The sequence below is a fragment of the Athalia rosae genome, chromosome 1, assembly GCF_917208135.1.
Source record: "Athalia rosae chromosome 1, iyAthRosa1.1, whole genome shotgun sequence".
Lineage (NCBI taxonomy): Eukaryota > Metazoa > Arthropoda > Insecta > Hymenoptera > Athaliidae > Athalia > Athalia rosae.
In genome coordinates this window covers 15,441,462-15,460,130 of record NC_064026.1, presented here as the reverse complement: position 1 = coordinate 15,460,130, position 18,669 = coordinate 15,441,462, and the positions used below count along the sequence as shown (strand labels likewise).

Here is an 18,669-nt window from a genome sequence, read left to right as displayed (position 1 = left end):
CTCAGGAGGAATTCAATTGGCGATCATGTGCGTCTTGCATACTGTGAGTCACAAGTCTATTTTTCAATATTAACGTCGTACAAAAAAATATAAACTTTATTGGATTATAATTTTTGTTACGCGTCATGTATTATATAAAATCGGATAATTTTAATAATTATATGATCGTAATATTGGCAAATATGAATAATGTATAATATTGTAAATATACTACATATAACACAATAATAATAATATTAATAATTAATAATAATTAATAATAATGATAATAATGATAATAATATGTATTATACAATATTATTTTAATACAACAATGCACATTACTTCTAAGCATGATGTAACGAATGATTACGGGCGCATAATGCTACTATTTTATAGTAACGTTAACAACGACCCATTTAGAATCATTATTTTATCGTGAATTTCAATCTCATTCCGATTTTGTCACAATTTAATACTATGCTAAAGATGCGAGGCACTCAGTCTTTTATCCAATCCCCTTACTCCATATCAAGTCAACAAGTTGGCAAATCTTTTAGAAATTGACACACGTCAAGGTTATTCAAAGTGGTTAATTACTTACTAGTACAGGCCTATCTTTCACCGGCAGATTAACAGCAATTCACTAAAATATATATATTGCGTTTAAAGAACTTATGACCAAAATATTTAGACACAAAAAATATTCTAGCAGACTGAATGCGCTGCAGCGTATTGAGGCAAAACAAAAAAACACAGTGACGCTTGTCAGATGCTAGATTTCTCATCGACCTGATTCATATTTATTAATCGTCAACGCTTGACAGCTAAAATTTTACCTGTTATCATCAGAGTTGATAACTCGGCTTGATGAGATTCTAAACTGAATCATCATTGTATGACTTCATTAATGTCTAGATTGAAATCAAATTATCTTTAAATTTTGTTCGGTTTGCATATTCATTGTGATAAATATTGGAGTAGAGTAACGTTTGATACTTACTATGATTTGACTGATACGTGGACGGCACCAACAATAAGCAATAATGTCGTAACGAACGATTTTGGAAAAATTGTGTGATTGATATAATATATACTTATTATGCGGGTCGCGCTTTATACTTTCCAATAAACTGGAATTTTTTTGTTTTTCTTATTTTATTGTTGGTTGAGATGTTTATGCTTATCATCGTCCACTTGGTACGTTGCAGCTAATATAAATGGGTAGCGTTATAACCTAAGAACCAGTTGTTATTTGATCAAGGAACTAGAATTTGTTCGACAATAACTCATAAAATAATAGTTCTAATAATTTTCACAAAAAAGTTGAATCATATCATAGTTCAATGTACAATGCAAGTGATAAGAAACTAAATTCATTAAATTACTGCTCAACTTTAATCTATGCAATGATAACAAATCAAAGCTGTAGCGCTCGATATGCTAAAGTTTAAAAACTGTAACAAAGGTTCTAGATTTACTCTGATATTAGTAAAGTTTAAATGACTATTATATTTGTTCTGTTCCATCAATCTGGGTATCCGAGCCGCACAACTGATATTTTTTGCATCGTAAGTAATTATATCAGGCGGTTGTGATGCCGATTTGCAAATCAGTCATTAAATAAGTCAAAGTATAGTCGTTTTGCAAGCACCTTCGATTGTTAAATCAGTCAGGCATGTCTATCGATTCGACAGGCACTACAGGCTTGGTTAAGTCAACTTTTTTGAAACGTTTTTGATTCTTTTCAGAAACCATCAGCTCTGAAGGTGGCTGATCAAGTTCGCTTCTTGGTTGATAAGAAATGTTTCCGTACTCTTGAAGTAACGGACATAATCCCAAAAGGAAGTGACAGAAATCTTTTCTAATTCCGAACCACCCTTATAAAAACATTATGAACAAATATTAAATTTTTATCAGAAAATGAATTTCACGCTGTGAGAATATAAAAGCAAATGTTATTCGTTCACTTGAATCTATTGTACTTACATCTGTTTCCACCTTTGGCTCCAAAAGACATGAATATAAGCGTGGTATGAGAAATTAGCAATGGCGTAGCTACAGTTGTGTAATTCAATGAAATATCACCATCTAATTTGTTAGCTAATAGCACCTGGAAAACGATATTGAGAACTTTTTATCACAGTAAATAATTGGTGAGCTAGTGAAGCTAATCGTGTAATTAAATTTTTCATTGTTCTATATCTCAAGAAAATTTACCTGAAACACTAAAATGGGAACTACGAGAAAAGTGTACCCAAGGGCAGAGTTTAGGGAAGTCCGCCTTTGCCTTGCATTTATTTGTGGTGTCCTGAGCAATACTGCAGCAAAAACTATCGCATACAAGACTGCGACTAGCGACAAACATAATAACGCCCACAATGGTACGAATACAACTTCCCAAGTCCAGGAAATGAAACCATCCAATTTTAAGGCAAGAAATATAAACTGCAGTACATTCACTGCGCAGAATAGCTCTAGCTCAAAAGAGCGATCGTGTTTTACGGCCCAGATGCATACCTGTGATAAAAATGCAAGTAGTCTGTATTGGTGAAATCGGAGTTTTTCATCTGATTTAGACGATTTTTTAGCGGATAGACGAACAGCTCAAAAGAAATTTGTGCGAGAAGATAGGATTTTGCACTTACAGCTATCGATACGATGGATATAAATATCAGTGGTATGAAAACTAAAATCCACAGATGTCTTCGTGATTCTAGTTTGTCACAGACAAGTAATTCAAACATTAATAAAATAAGGTGTAGCGCCAAGGTGATTAGCATCGCTTTATAGTGTACATAGGCCTCGCCTTCCAGCCTTGCATGGGGATGCCTCCACCATACATAGCTCCCGATAGTGGCCCCCAAAATTACCATGCTTTTCCAAAACCATATGGGGCTAAAAACAGACCAGTAACTCCATTCTATGATCTTGTCCAATCTTAAGGCAAATAGCACCGTAAATACCATCAGGCAGCAATGTACCAGGAACTTGCTGTAAAAAAAATAAAAAAGAATCGCAGATACCAATAAGTGACCCAGTTATAAAGTATACAGAAAAAAAATATTCATTCAAAGATTTCGAGCTTTTCTTTATAATCTTCAGGCTTTAATAAAGTAACATCTACGTGTCAGATCGAGAATATAATGCGATTTATGAAATTGGATTTGCCTTTGCTAGTATGGAAAGTACGGCGAAGCTTACACTTAATATTATTGAGTTTCACAAATATTTGTTGGACTATTTTTTTGACACAGATTTGGATTCGGTGAAAGTGTAAAATTGATGTTACCATCAAAGTGTTGAAGGATAAAGTAGGTAATGTCAAAAATTGATAGGGTTACAAATGATGTTTAGATTATTATTTTACTGAAGTTATCGCAGCATCTGAATCTTGATAAAATATTTCGTTAGGGAAATGTAGAGCAGTAAAATTACGAAAATTACCCCGGATTGAAGTCTTGAAATAACGTTTGAAGATTCATGGTTAGCTCGACAAATTGTCGACTGTGTTTGTTTTTTCACCAGACACGATAATCATTCATAAACACATTCATTACAGAGATATTAAACGTTATTTCCTCCGCAGATTATAAAATTCTTAACCACGACACTGACAGCACGACAGCACACATTTATCTAAATAAAAAATGAAGCGTACGTCGAATAACCTGAACCGTTCTGAACCTAGCCGATGGCTGTCGTCGGACTATCCACTATCCACAATTCCCATGCATCCGAGCTATCATTTCTGGCGCGTCCATCCACGCGAGCCTTTTATCCCCAGTCATGATCTCGCAATTTCAATGATGAATTCCAGCATGACTCTGCTCTATTGCATAGTTATATGCGCATACCACTGGAATTTGTTGTTCTCATTTGCAAGGAGAAATTTATATTTTTAATTCAGATAAAACGTCATTCGGAACACAACCTTCGGTTCTTTAGGATGAATTACGGTCGCTTGCATTCGTATCGGAACAAGGATATGGAATTTAAGGTAAGGATATCAATGCCTGGAATTTCATTACAATCGTACATGCATTTAAAAAAAAAATTAATCCGTCAGTAAGCCAGTATCTACTGGTCCTTACTCTGTGCCAGTGTGGTTGGCTTAGAGCAATATGCTCTAAGGTGGTAGGATTTGAATTTCGGAACTTTTATCTAAACGTTTTCGACTATCGCATTCGATATTTTGTTGAGCGCCAATCATCGCACGATTGTCTCTGTATTGGATCGCGACCTGAGCGCTTTCGACTTCCGTTAAAAGTGCAAGATCGTTCTTGCCTCTTTCCGTTTGTTTCCTTAATCATGGCGGTGGGGAAAAATAAGGGGCTATCAAAAGGAGGCAAGAAAGGAGTTAAGAAGAAGATGTGAGTGAAATATTTCATATTCTTCGTGTTAGGCCTAGTTTTGTGTGCCAGTAATCGTTGGTTATTAAATTAAAAAGCAAGTGATGTTTGTGATTCGAACGGATTCCACTCCATCCTGTGACACATCCCATGCTCTGTTTTCGGCTAATGCTTCGCCTCGAGAACCAATTTCTTATAACTATTTTAAAATCCATGTCTTCTATTCATTTCCATTATAAGTCACAAAAATTATAAAATTCTCCACCAATTTCACGGTGTTGTCCTTGAGCGGTTTTCTAACCTTTACACTCGGCCTTCTTAGTGAATCAGTTACCGAAATTTCAATCATAGAATCAGTTCTTTTCTCCAGAGCATAGTGTATTTTTTTTATCGCTTTAGTTGTTTCATTATATCAACTGTTCGACCGGTTATCTTCTCAGAAGTTGGGTTTTGGTCGGAAGACGTTTCCCAGTTGTTGGCAGATTTACACATCAGTAGTGGCCAGTTAATAGCATAGTTTATGTGATCGCTGAGCGAATTATTTTTCGATTATCATACGGACTTGTAGGTGAGCATGATTTTGTTTTGTGATTCAACTAGCTTGACATATTTTCAGTGTGGACCCTTTCACTCGTAAAGATTGGTACGATGTTAAGGCCCCGTCGATGTTTGCCACTCGCCAAGTGGGCAAGACCCTTGTGAACAGAACTCAGGGAACCAGTAAGTTGTTGTTATTTGTTCGTCAATGACCACAGATATAATTTGTAGAAGAATATTTTCGATCGTTAAGGCGCAGCCCCAGCTTCAGATTAGTTATTTTTCTGACTTTTCTGACGTTTAGTGTTGCGCAGAGTAAAGCAGACGCTTACCACGCCATCCCTCGGTTAATGAGAATGGTGAAATCATATGCTGCAACAAATTCATTGATTTTTCTCCACTTGATGTGATGAAAATAAGAAATGTACTGTTTTCGTTTAACTGAGTTGAAATGTTTTATCCGACAGAAATTGCCTCTGAGGGTCTCAAGTTCCGTGTCTTTGAAGTGTCATTGGCTGATCTTCAAAATGACCAGGATGCCGAGAGGTCTTTCCGTAAGTTCAGACTCATTGCCGAGGATGTACAGGGCCGTAACGTCCTGACCAATTTCCATGGAATGGACTTGACCACCGACAAGTTGCGTTCAATGGTCAAGAAATGGCAAACTCTCATCGAGGCTAATGTCGATGTGAAAACCACCGATGGATATCTCCTCAGAATATTCTGCATCGGATTCACCAACAAAGATCAGCTGAGCGCCAGAAAGACCTGCTACGCCCAACACGCTCAGGTAAATTTAGTTTAAAGTAATTGTGTGAAACTGATTTGAAAGATTTTTGTGTTCAGCTGTCACGATTCTCAACTTATAATAAATATTTCAAATAAAGGTGCGCAACATTCGTAAGAAGATGGTCGAAATCATCACTAAAGACATAACTACGAGCGACCTTAAGGGCGTAGTTAGCAAGCTATTGCCCGACGCTATCGCCAAGGACATTGAGAAGGCCTGCCAAGGAATCTACCCCCTCCATGACGTCTACATTCGCAAGGTTCGTATCTGACATTTGACGGCTGAAATTTGTTTCATTATCAACAATTGAGCTTCAATTAAACTTTTTCAAATTGTCTTCCAGGTCAAGGTACTAAAGAAGCCCCGATTCGAGCTAAGCAAACTTCTGGAGTTGCACGGTGACGGAGGTGGTGGCAAGACCGGAGAAGGTGGTGAAACTGGCTCGAAGGTCGACAGGCCCGAGGGTTACGAACCTCCCGTACAGGAGTCCGTTTAATTAAAATGTACTTCTAACATCTCTTATAAAAATAAAAACCACTTTTCAGTGTGACTCCCAGACAAAATCAATTCAAACACCGTTTCCGAACAAAGTTTCAGATGATCAGCAAGGTTAAGTAACTAATATTTCTCCCTAAGGCCAACCTTGCACAGAAATTCATGCCACCTATTTGGGCATTATTTCTGGCCCCGAAAATCAAATCATTGATTCTGCGACTCGTTTTAAACGTGTTTTGAGCTCAAGACCTCGAATTTTCAAGGTAAATTAACTTCGCCTTGCAAATGTGAAATGAAAATGGTACTGCTTGAATTTTTGTGTCAAGACTTGTAATGTTCTATTTGGTACAATGATATATAATACAAAGGTATTGAAAACTTATAAAAACTATACATAGGTATGTGTATGAACAATTAAAGAGATAACGCTTCAGCTATCAACGACCAACCCCCTACAAGTAACGCGCGAAAACTATCACTCCATGAAAGCGCAGTGTAGATTAGCAACAAGAAAAATAGGACCTTCGTGATTATGTCCACCCAGTACATTCTGAAAAAGAAAAAAAAACAAAGATCAGGACAAATGTCACTCAACCCTCTTAGGTAAATAATATTTTGTTCATTCGAACTTTCGTATAACTTCCGAATAACTAGGGACTCACATTCTCATGTGCCTGCGGGCAGCCGGCAGAGTTTCCGGTGACTCGTTGAGGATGTAAATCCTAGCTGCCTTGATACAATCTTCAAAATAAGCGTCCAAATCCATGTCATCACCGTGTAACAAATAAGCTATTCGTTCTCTCGGATTGAACTTTTCTCTTATTTCGCGTATATTCGCATTCTCAAAGTCCCACTGGTTGTTAGCGTAGTACTCAAAGACCTCGAAGCCCTTTTGAATCCTTCGGTGTACTCTGCACATGCTGCGAATTCATAAAAGTAGCTAAGTGTCGTACATCCGATCGGTCAAAGGGTGAATGGAAAAAAAGAAAAATCTCATCGACACCGAACACTCACATCGGTTTGTGTCCGGCTAGGAAAATCATAGCGTCGATAAAGTAGGCTGGAAGCATGTGGAAGAATAGCACACAAATGTTGTGTAACAGACGGGAGCTCTTCATGCTGCCTCCCGGGTACCAGACAATACCGTTCAAAGGTATCTTATCCGTAGCTCGACGTCCACGATCGATAATTTCTTGCCACGACACCTGTAACGGAGTGGAGGGACACGGTCGCGGTTGTAAATTTTGAAACAAAACGGAATCGCGTTAATCAAAAATAAATTTCACACCCCACCTGAAATTCGTTGCTACTGGTGAGATTGTAGACTCTTTTCTCATGATCTTTGTTGTAAATGAAGTTCCATGTGCAAGCCAGGATTGCGTTGATTGCGATATCCACCGGAAGGTAATCGGCGTAGCTACTTTGGTTGCAGTACATCGTCCTGATAACGCCTTTTCCTGCGCCAATCAGGAGACCGGTTGGCCCGTTGATGTTGTCCGTCCATCCGGGAATCGGATTCTTCCAGGCTGGGATCACTATGCTCGGCCTAGGACGAACGAAAGATTCAAAGTAATTCGACCGTAAATGGGCAAATGCGAAATAAATTTAGTTTGTTAATCGGCATTTTTTTCTCCTTCCTTCCATCAGCGGACGACTATCGCAGGGGCCCGATGGGGGCCCGTGAAAATTGGAGCCGAGGAGTTGCGCTGCGGTGGATTGTAATCGAGTCGAAATTACGAAATGTTCAACTCGCGGCAACCGACAGGTAATACACTTACTATCCTACCGTTTAAGGTTGCGCGCCAGGAGAGCATATAACTGACGTAACACAGCGTGTAATAATGCCCACAATATAATGGTGGCACCGGTATTATATCTGTAAAATACAACGACAAACTATCGACGATAATCACCGAAGAATTATCGCAGGGATGTGCGGCATCGCCTCTTCCACCAAACCCTCCGAAAGTGCCTTCGTGAAGGCGTAAGTGTTCGGCAAATTTCCCAATATTTTATCCGTCATTGCTTCGACAACTTCGTCCTCCATCCATTCGACGCATTTTATTATTTTGTGGGGGTCCGCGGGCGGTGGGTACGGCTTCTCTCCCAAAAGCTGTGAACACAAATTTCGTAACCAAGGATCCACACGGGTGATAAACTTGCGTGCAATAACCAGCGCGACCGATTATAATTTCATTAAGATAAGAGAAACAATGGATAGAACAAAAATCGTGTCCGCACGCCGAATTTTTTGAACTCGCCGAGCCAAACAGAGCGGGATAATAAAAGTGGAATTATTATACGCAGAGGTGTGTGTAAATTTGTAATGACGAAATTAGAGAAATTTCATTCGCGGTAGATGGAATAGCGCGCGTTAGATTTACACCTCCTTTACACGGCTCGTGAATCGAACGCGTGTATCTAACGCGATTAAGAAAATAAATTTGATCGAAATGCGCGACAGTGTTACATCTGTCCGATGAAAGATTTCTAGACTATAACCCCCGATATTCTCGGTACCGTCAATCAATCTATCGCACGTGTATATCGGAGCTAATCCGGCCCAGTTTCCCTTTAGGGATTTGAATGCATAATTATTACACGCCCACATTATTTTGCAGTCTAATCGATCGTATGGAACCGTAATGACGAAAAAAAAAAAGAAAAAGAAAAAATTGAGAGGGAGAGAAATTTCACCTTCTCCTCGAGATGACAATAAGCGGTGCTGATATGAGCGAATAAAACTAGCTGCTTCATTTCCTTAGCAAGTTCCAGCATCAGTTTTGTTCCACGTGTGTTCAATAGAACAGCTCTTTTCAACAACTCGTCGAATCTGAAATAGAATAAGAAGACGTACGCATATGTAAATATTTTACCGATGACTTCTTCAAACTGCCAATGAGTCTATAATTAGGTGCATATGACGCGATGCATTTTTCGCGTATTCACTTATTGCGAGTTCCTATAATACCTAATTAAATCGTATAAAATTCAACTCTCGAAATTGCCCAACTACAAATAAACGAGAAAATATACAAAACTGAAAATTATCCATGTGTGAAAATTGTTTATGCTGATTTTATTTAACTCTATGTATTTACCCATATAACTACCGAATAGAAATCATTTGCGTCCGTATACCTGTATATTAATATATGGGAGAAAGTAGGGGGTGATAATGAAACAACTTTACGCAATTTTTTCTTTACCCCGAGTACACCTCACGTTTCTTGACCAATTATACAACGGCAAGTTTGTACGTCCCACAAAAGTAGGCAATGCGTATCTATGTTTGCATCAATTACGCGTATTATACCTACGTATATATAAGCCTGGCTATGTACCGCCGCTCTCGTGGAAACGAGGGCTGCATTTGAGATAAAAAAAAAAAACAGGAAATTGGGCAAGCCTACGGTAAATAGAAAATCATAGAAATTGGTAGTTTTTAATATTATTTACAAATTCGTATTATCGTGGAATCTTTTTTACTCACCTTACGGTCGCCGCCGCGTGATAGACGATGCTTATTTTATCGCACAACAATTTTCTATCCTCCGGTGATAAACCGAGACCGATCGACGACACATCTCCATTTATTATCGCTACAGATTTATGGAGGGCCGCCACACCCCTTTGAGCTTTGACTTGTTCGAAGAGCTGCAACGTAAGGGAAACAAAAGAATAGAGAAAAACTTATCGACGATTGTTAATAATTTTCGTAAAATTTAATAGCTTTCCCGCAATTACAACGGGGTATGGTTATATTTTATATATACATATAGGTAAATAGGTGAATAGCTATCGGCATAGCTGCAGAAGTCTTGACTTTATTTGGATGGCAATTCTCTAGCGGTCTAGGTGACTAGAGTTTATGTAACTGGTTTTCTTCGTATTTATACTTGACTATGGCGGCAAAACCGAACTTGAAAAATCACGTCGTACCTTCAACTTGTGTATTATACGTGTCTCTAACGCACAGCATTCAAACGCACCCAATCGCGTACGCATATACCCGTGTGCGTACGGTAAAATATTTGGGTCAAATTGAGGTTTTGATTTTTTCAGATATATTATTTATTTTTATTTATTTATTTTTTTTCTTCTCATTTCTTCATCAACCCAATTCTAACCGGACACCCGAATAATAATTATTTAATAAAAACCAACACACGTAACTTTCACATCCACGCCGATACCCACCCTACTCTGAACTCTGAGAATTATCTTCTTCTTCTTTTTTTTTTTTTTTTATTCTTGTTCGTTCAAACAAATTATGACGAGGTTTCGCAACGAGCGGTACATCGACGAATAAAAATCGATTGTCAATCGGTGAACGATACCGCAGCGGGAGAATAACGATATGTCGCTTGTAAAATATGATCCGTCAACCGAGTTGGCTATGTAACAATTAACGTCTCAGTCGGTCGCGATGGCTGAATAATTTACATATCTTAATTACGTGTGTTCGACGTAAGCACGACTCGTGTGTAACCCTACTGTTTACGAATGCCCAATAATTTGTTTAACAATTATTATTACATGTGATTTTAGTCGGACTTGTCAAATGTAGCTGTGTACACACATCCAGCGGAGAGAAAGCAACAGCAGCAGCAACAGTAGCAGCAGCAGCAGCAGTAGCCGCGAAACCGCGCGGTTTCGTGAGATTAGGCAATACTTTTATCACTCTCAAGAGTAGCTAGGTGTACCGTATTATGTCACCGAACGGATGCCCACGTGCCGATCAAAGACTGACGAATTTTAAGGAAAAATAATCGATTTCTATCGATATACATAAACGTAGTACATTAGTCAGAGTCGTGAATCAGAATTCAAACATTTCGAAGATATTATACGTTGGTAAAATCTTTCACCAAATCAAATGAATTCATGTATAATAATTCCTCGTCTAGCTGCCTGGTTCACCTACATCCTTACCGTTTCGAATATTAATAAATTGACGATATTTTATTATTTCGGTTTGTACGTTGGGTAACGATATTCTTACACGTTTGTTAACGTAATTATTTCGAACTTGCCGGTTCATACTTGGCATAACTTTAGGTGTGTCAAGTGTTTTTCGAACACGTGTTACAAATTAGTTGTTATTTTGTTTTCTTGTAAAATGAATTATCATTTTTCATTAAGAGAATTGTTTCTTATTTTTTTTATTATGCTATAATGATACATCCCTGTCATTGTTTTAACTGACAAAGAAAAGAAAAAAAAAAGGAGGAAGAGAGTAAAGGGTGGTTCGATTTTCGACGTAGGTTCGAATATAATTTTTATCCTCGCGGTGAGAATACAGTTGAGTAATATTTTGAGGATTAACAAACTTAGTGCGTGATCTGTACAATATTTATGAGAAATTGGACAAGAAACGCTGCAACATCGATGGCCATTGGCTGTACGGTGATGGCGGTGATGTTATATCATAAAACGAGACTTCGTAGCCGCGATCTTAACGCCGAAAGTATTCCTGTGCTGCACATTCGGCTTTTATAATGTGAAATTCCAGCGAATCCGACCAGCCTTTCGGCCATCATGGCTGACGATGAGAATGAAATAATGTCATAACTGTAACCTACTGGCCGAACCCACGGACACACACACACGGTGCCGCCGATTCAATTTTGTGAGAAAGTGGACCATCTTATTAACCGACACACGTGCAGTATAGTATATAGGTACATACGTAAACTTTTCATTCGTTTATTCATTGATTTTTTTCTTCATCAAAATAAAAAAAAAAAGAAAATCTCTTCAATGACGAGAATAAAGATGATCGGTAGATTGAGATTAGAGAATTTGATTTGGGTGGTTAATCGATTTTGTTCGGTTATTTTTTTTCTCTTTTAAGAAACGTGTGATAATGGGTTCGAATACTTCTTGGAAATTTACGGAAGATATGACGGTCATAAACCTCAATTTATCCGACCAAATGACCTTGGTATTCATGATCCATCGGATCGACTGCTGCTGCTGCTGCTGCTGCTGCTGTACCCGTAGGTGTACGTATACATTATATTTATCCGTCCGCACACGCACCGTTAGGAAAGAGAGAGAGAGAGAGAGAGAGAGAGAATATTACGCAATGGCATCGGAAAGAACTTTCTCTTTCACTAACAGACATTTTTTTCCTCACTTTTCTCCTTCTCTCTTTAACGGCCTTGACTCACTTGACTACCAACCGTTCGTCTTGCACGCGTACATTATTTACGTATAATACCCGCTAATCCCGTGGGCTGAGGTCACGGGAGAAATTTCAACTGACCTAGGCTCATTTCTAATTTTATTTTCAATCTACTTATGTTACACGTGTATTCGCGATACGTACGAGTGACATAACAGTTTATCACGAGGATGTAAAACGCTGGCGAATAATTCATATAATAATCAAACGACGAGGCCGCGCACAAAGAGAAATTAATCGATTCTGATGAAAATTTTCGACGAGAGAATATTATGCTATTGGTCAGGTGGTCCGTTTTTTTGACTATGATTAACAGCATGTGGTACGTATACGATGCTGATATTATCTAATATCGAGGTATGCAAATTTCTCTCATATACATACGAAATATGATTTTGACATTCTAAAAATCGTTTGTCAAGTCGACGATAATTAACGTGCAGTAAGCTTTAGAAAATTATTCGGTCGACTCTGGTTACGTGTATATTTGTATTTGGAAAATCGTTATTTCATTTCTTTGCAGACATACATGTATAGTATACCGTGTCGACCTCGGAGTGGAATACGAGAGTAGCAATTTACGGGGAATAAGAAGAAGAGGGGTAAAAAATTTTTCAAGAAAAACATGGACGTTGCCCATTGACAAATTGGTGTGAGTTTAATTGTGGTGCGATTGTTTGTACGAATATGTCCTTGATTCCGCGATCTTGACTGTTGTGCAGCGGTGCTGCAACGACAGTGGGTAGGCCATGTGACGTGGTGATTCGTATAAAAAAGGAACGGGGACTCCACGAGAAACGGAAGATATATAAGTACGTATAATAGAGCAACGATACTATTATGACGTTGTTAACTAATGTCATTAAAGTCCACGTTTTTATTAGTTATCAACTTTGACGCGTTGAATTAATGGGAAACAAACATTATTTTCGACTTTCTTATTTGCATCGATTGACTTTTATTTTGTTTTCTCAGTTTTTCAATTTTATTCTCTTCTTTTTTGTTTTTCTCTCTCTTCGATCTTCGATTTTCATAATTGAAGAAACTTGGAGAATAAAGATCTCCAAGTTTATACGTTGTTTTCAAATAAAATTTCGGGTCGGTCGTTACGTAGAATTTGCAAAATGTGCAACGGATGTGCAACGTGCGTGAGAATCGCAGAATTACACTGTACGAATAGGTCTCTATTGATATTCATGTTGAAATTAGATGATTTTCCACGCGAGTTATTCTCTTCGGGATTGTTAAACCCTTTAACGTCTTTAGAAATTATCTTGCGATCTTCCGGAAGCTCGCATATCTTTAGTGAAACAGTTGGGCATGACGCGACAATTTTGAAAAACTTTCCCCGGTACCGCGTCGCAATTTATCAAGTTTTAAATAACATATCAAGCGACTCGGCATACAATGAAAGACAGGAGACGTGATAAACGAGCTGAAAGAATTACACGATAATTACCAGGGTAGAAGGTTTCTCGGAGTTTATGTTACGTTATTCCAACCCTGGGAACTGGGAACTCATTTCAAATAGAAACAAATAAAAACATCGTCGTCTCGTACGTTTAATTATATTTTAAACGAATAATAATGTCATACTGTTATACTCTTCGCTTAATTCACTCGCGCGAGACATGTTAAATTGGGTTACAACCTCGCGGAAACAATGAATATATAAAAATTTAAATTCCGTATTATACCCTATGCCTGTGCGACTGCAGCTTGAATCTTAATTGGATCGTTGTTACGAATAGCGTATAAATTTTGACAAACTTACCGCCGAATTGAATATTTCGTCCAAACGGTGTTTCGGATCTTTTCCTTTTTTTGGTCTAACCAATAAATGAATCGTGCCAATATCCGGCATACAACGCAGCAATCTTTCCAGCATGACTTTGCCCAAGAATCCCGTTCCCCCCGTTATCAGGATGTGTCGACCTTTCAACGTTTCCGCGATCCTGTCGGGTATACCCTCCATCTTTGTTTCCGCCATCGTTCCTGTCTCGGCTGAAATCGAACGAGAAAACAATCATGAAAAGTTTCGTTCTTATTTTAGATCAGCGATTAATCGTAAAATTCATAAATCCAAACGTATGATCGCGTGTCCACTGCGAACATCAAAGATGACTAATTTCACGAACTTGATTTCCACAAAGTCGTTCTTATTGTTAGCTGGGTTTTATCCATCGCTTTGACGTGTATAAATTCCGAGGTAAAAACACGCGATGTATAGTTTGTTATCGTAGCGATTCAACCTCCAGACATCGTTGCGTTCCATTGAAACGACAGCGCAATTACACGTTCGGTCATTTCCACGGGACGGAATCCCCCGCCGGTCGAATGAATAAAAATTGTAAAGAAAAAAAACGCAAATGCGAAAAGAGTGAAAAAATGTAATGACACGGTGTGACGGATGGATATAAAACGTTCGATCGTCGTGTCTAATTAGATGACGTGGATTACCGATAATTGTCAACGGTTTTATTGCTTTTTTTTTTTTCTAATTTTTTTATTCAACCGATACGAACATCGGTACTATCCGTGTGCTAACAACGTCGCAAAGTCAATGTTAATCGGTCGATTGAATTGCCGTCGAACGACGAGTGGAAGAATTGGGAAAATAAAGATTGAAATATCGATTATCCAACGAATAGTTATTGTTACATATATGTACCCGTTATATTGAGTATAGAAATTTCAGCGAGGAGAAATTTTTCAAATCAGATCAAACGATCAATGGGATAACATGGCTAGGAGCTCGCGTGGTTCACTGCCACCTGTCAAGCATTAATTCCCTTACTTATTTATTTGATTTTTTTTTTTTTAATCTTACATAATTGCTTATCGGTGTAACGCACAGTCTATGCTATTCGCGTGTCCCAGAATTAAACTGGTTGACAAACCAGTCGATGTTATTGACTGCTGCTGCGCAGTTCACTAACGTCTAGTGAACGAATTTATTTATCCTTCTCTCCCTTTTCTATTTCTGTTTTTTTTTTTTTTTTTTTTTTGTTTTCTCCCCTTGCTCAAATACTCCAAATTTCAGGCAACGACGGAGTTTCTTTGAATGACAGGAGGGGAGTCGAAAATGAATTTCAAACGATTCGGCGAGTTCGAAGTTCTTATCATATGCGGGCGTTTAAGAGATCGTCGTCTCGCCCGTCAGCTGTTCTTGTAACTGAAGTTATATATTTTCTTACTCGCGCATAATACTATACTTCCCACTCATTGTTGGTTTGAATTGCAGGATTTGAAAGAAACCGGTTGTTCGCGGTTGTAGAGGTGGAGGTCGACCGGTTGGAATTATTGTGACACGCGACTACGGACGGCGTGGCGTGAGCTGGTGCGTGCAGAGCGTGCAGAAAGAGTAAGGGAAATGAATCGGGAATAGAGGGAGGGAGAGAGAGAGAGACGGGGAGGGAGGGAGAGCGAAAAAAAATAGATAAGAGAGGTGCAGAAAGAACCACGTGAAGAGAGTGCAGACTATGGAGAAAGGGAAAAGCACAGATCTGATCAAAATCAATTTTACAAATGTCACGTATACCTCCATGCGTGCACTACAATATTCGCTTGCAACCCGTGACCCCGAGCTACTTTAATTTATATGATAATTGTGGCGCACGCACGTTACGCCACATAATTATTATTATATTTCGTACCGATGATCATCCCCGGATTCTCGAAACCAGAATTATTACTTTTCGTTTTTTCTCTTACTTTCATTCTCAACTTTGCCTTAATTATCGTTCACCCCCTCGACTGATGCGTTAGAGTTTCAATACCCATTAAAATATTGTACAGATTAGAACAAAAACAACAAACAATAGTCAATATTTGACGGTTATAAAAACGCGTCTTTCGAACTATGTAAATTAAGACGGTTGATTTATTCCTTTTTAAAAATCACATCCGAAGCGACCGCGTGCACTGCAGATAGGGGAATTAGGTTCTTCCGTCGCTGCATAGAATAATAACAATAACAATGATTCGTCATCGTTAATCACGTGCAGCTGAATAATTACTTTAATTCGATCGGCGAGGCGTTGAAAAAAATTCGTTAATGAGCCGACGATATCCCGGCGTATGATAAATTTTGAAAAGAAATATTCGGGTAGGATTAATTCCCCTTTGCCAATTGAGAGAGAAATCATCTATCCGTACACCCGTACCGGGTACATAATATCGCTATAACGGAATATATGGCCGAACGTTGAATAATAAAACTTATAAATATGACGAAATATCATATGTATATACGCGTATTCCCACCGCCTCTTTTACTGGTGCGCGGCGGTGCAGGTGGCGGAGGCAGCCAACGGTCGCCGGTATATCGTGAAAACGTGAATCCGCAATGTTACGATACTTTGAAGAAATTACGTAAGATTTGACACAAAATACTATACACACACACACACACGGATGTAAACGCGATGTGGTACGTTACACCATTTTTTCGCATCTTTCGATTTTACTCAGCGTCGAAGCGATTCGCTATGTTATTAAAACTTCGTTAAAATAATCTTCATCCGTTTCATACAGCCGACTTATAATATTCCAATGTCCCGAATATCAAGTTACGGTATCATCATCGTCGTCATTCTTTTGCGGCTAATTATATATTTACCTCTCGTTTGATTCGATTTCAAAGAAAATTCTTTTTCTCTTCCCTTCGACTTGCCAATGTACGATTTTATACGTCGAATATTTTCTTTATTTTCCCGTCGATTTTCACCTCGCTTCCTTCTCTTTACGGTACACTTACCGAATGGTATTTAAATCCCTCTGGAATATCGCGAGAGTTTATTCGTTTTTTTTTTCTTTTTTTGCCTCCCTTTCAAGGATGCCGTTTACGCCGGTCCAGATTCTTCCAAAAACCGGACGATGATGGTCTGTCGAGTGGGGTGCGCTGCGGTGAACTTGGACAACTCGTTCGTAAGTATGAGAAATAAAAAAAAAAAAAAACAGAAAAACAAACAACAACGAAACCGAAAACTTTAATTTAGAATGAGAAAAAAAAAAAAAAAAACCAACAAACAACAACGGGAACGGATTTTTTTTTATTTCTTTTTTTTTTTTTTACAGCTCTACAATTCTGATAAATCACAATGTCCACCTGATCTGATCAGATGGTGAGCCTACCGCAGACTGAGCACATAAAACTGGCATTGTGATCGGGGTACGGTCGCGCAGGGCCGTGCATTCGGTAAGGCCCAACTTCCACCTCTCCTATCTAGAATCCTTCACCACCGCGAGTCGCAAATTTCTTCTCGGGACTCCCGCCTCCTCCTCCGTCTCCTTCTTCTACCTCTCGTTACAACGTTACGATTTCATTCTTTCTCGTTTTGCCTTTTTTTCTTTTTGTTCGTTTTTTTGTACATTTTTTTGTTATAATTCCGGGAATAACTTGTTAATACACGGGATTCACTAGGTTGATACGACGTCGTCACGGATGCGGAGACTTTTACCTGTACACTCGTACCGTGTGTAATGAGTGCGCTTCGGATTTTTGGAAGAGAATTTCGATAGCTGCAATGAGGTGATCCTGGTTAGAAATAACGGGGTATCAATTGCCGCGCGACGCAGCTAAGTAATTTGATTATTCGGTAGGATTGATTTGACGCGGCGTGATATGCTCTTGTTCTTCTCATTCTACTTGAGCAGATTCTCTCGCTGAGCGGCGCGTGACGCTCGTCGTCCTTTATATGGCGTATTACGGGTTTACGGGATTATTGAAGTATGTCTAAGGTTGGCAGTTCGGCTCGTTACTTTCCAAGATCGACGTAAAAGCGAAGCTTGGTGTGTATAATATGTACGAAGTTGTCCGACCTCTATTCATTCAATGACGCAATTTTACTTTCGTGCGCGACGCGGCGGCTAGCCAACACCGAGTCAATTGGAGAGTGAATGATTTCGACACGTCAGGATGCCGACGACTCGAGCCGTTCCAGGAGCTCTGCGGTCGACTAAACGATAATGTTGTTTTCTGAACGTTTGAGAATTACCAAAACCAAAGACGGGCGAAAATCGAAAATAACGACAAACGAAAAACAAAAATTTCTCAAACGCCGTCCAACCCGTGTCCTATACCCATACACAGCTGTTTAACGCACGCGTTGCGTTTTTAATGCAACGCCGGGGTTCTTGACGCCTGATATCTTGTAAAAATTTTTGTTACTTCGCGACTTTACCTTGGCTTACCTCATGGTTCGATGGAGTTGGTTCCCCTTAAACTAAAACTAGTCCCCCTGACTTACATCATAGAACTTTCTAAGAATTAGGATATATACCTAAGAATTTCAACTGGCTTAAAATTTGCCCGACTTTATATC

The 18,669-nt window shown here is 38.8% G+C and overlaps 3 protein-coding genes and 1 long non-coding RNA gene across 9 annotated transcripts; 2 read left to right on the top strand and 2 right to left on the bottom strand.

Annotated features, from left to right (window-relative positions):
• Positions 1 to 28: 28 nt before the first annotated feature.
• Positions 29 to 3,759, bottom strand: LOC105690580 (transmembrane protein 185A). 3 transcript variants are annotated; one of them, XM_012408503.3, is made up of 6 exons: positions 3,427 to 3,704; positions 2,946 to 2,973; positions 2,628 to 2,877; positions 2,200 to 2,499; positions 1,969 to 2,092; positions 29 to 1,859 (listed from the first exon to the last, which is right to left on the bottom strand). In XM_012408503.3, the coding sequence occupies exons 3-6, from the start codon at positions 2,853 to 2,855 to the stop codon at positions 1,648 to 1,650; spliced, it is 864 nt and encodes a 287-aa protein (XP_012263926.2). In that variant the 5' UTR covers positions 2,856 to 2,877; positions 2,946 to 2,973; positions 3,427 to 3,704; the 3' UTR covers positions 29 to 1,647. The 3 variants fall into 3 exon arrangements, with proteins under 3 accessions (XP_012263926.2, XP_048516041.1, XP_012263925.2); XM_048660084.1 differs by having other exon boundaries at positions 2,628 to 2,973; positions 3,641 to 3,759; XM_012408502.3 differs by having other exon boundaries at positions 2,628 to 2,973; positions 3,427 to 3,702.
• Positions 1,042 to 1,954, top strand: LOC125502210. Its single transcript, XR_007280060.1, has 2 exons — positions 1,042 to 1,179; positions 1,731 to 1,954. It is a non-coding gene; the product is annotated as an uncharacterized LOC125502210 (long non-coding RNA).
• A 437-nt stretch (positions 3,760 to 4,196) lies between the features above and the next one.
• Positions 4,197 to 6,208, top strand: LOC105690581 (40S ribosomal protein S3a). The gene is made up of 5 exons (XM_012408504.2): positions 4,197 to 4,352; positions 4,948 to 5,051; positions 5,336 to 5,658; positions 5,756 to 5,917; positions 6,002 to 6,208. The coding sequence occupies exons 1-5, from the start codon at positions 4,291 to 4,293 to the stop codon at positions 6,152 to 6,154; spliced, it is 804 nt and encodes a 267-aa protein (XP_012263927.2). The 5' UTR covers positions 4,197 to 4,290; the 3' UTR covers positions 6,155 to 6,208.
• A 258-nt stretch (positions 6,209 to 6,466) lies between these two features.
• On the bottom strand, positions 6,467 to 17,401 carry LOC105690578 (putative fatty acyl-CoA reductase CG5065). Of its 4 annotated transcripts, none has more exons than XM_012408495.2 (9): positions 17,103 to 17,401; positions 14,118 to 14,347; positions 9,647 to 9,810; positions 8,851 to 8,986; positions 8,067 to 8,266; positions 7,447 to 7,699; positions 7,168 to 7,358; positions 6,816 to 7,073; positions 6,467 to 6,703 (listed from the first exon to the last, which is right to left on the bottom strand). In XM_012408495.2, the coding sequence occupies exons 2-9, from the start codon at positions 14,331 to 14,333 to the stop codon at positions 6,568 to 6,570; spliced, it is 1,554 nt and encodes a 517-aa protein (XP_012263918.2). In that variant the 5' UTR covers positions 14,334 to 14,347; positions 17,103 to 17,401; the 3' UTR covers positions 6,467 to 6,567. The 4 variants fall into 4 exon arrangements, with proteins under 4 accessions (XP_012263918.2, XP_012263921.2, XP_012263919.2 ...); XM_012408498.3 differs by lacking the exon at positions 17,103 to 17,401 and adding an exon at positions 16,965 to 17,076; XM_012408496.3 differs by lacking the exon at positions 17,103 to 17,401 and adding an exon at positions 15,174 to 15,312.
• Between the last annotated feature and the right edge of the window lie 1,268 nt (positions 17,402 to 18,669).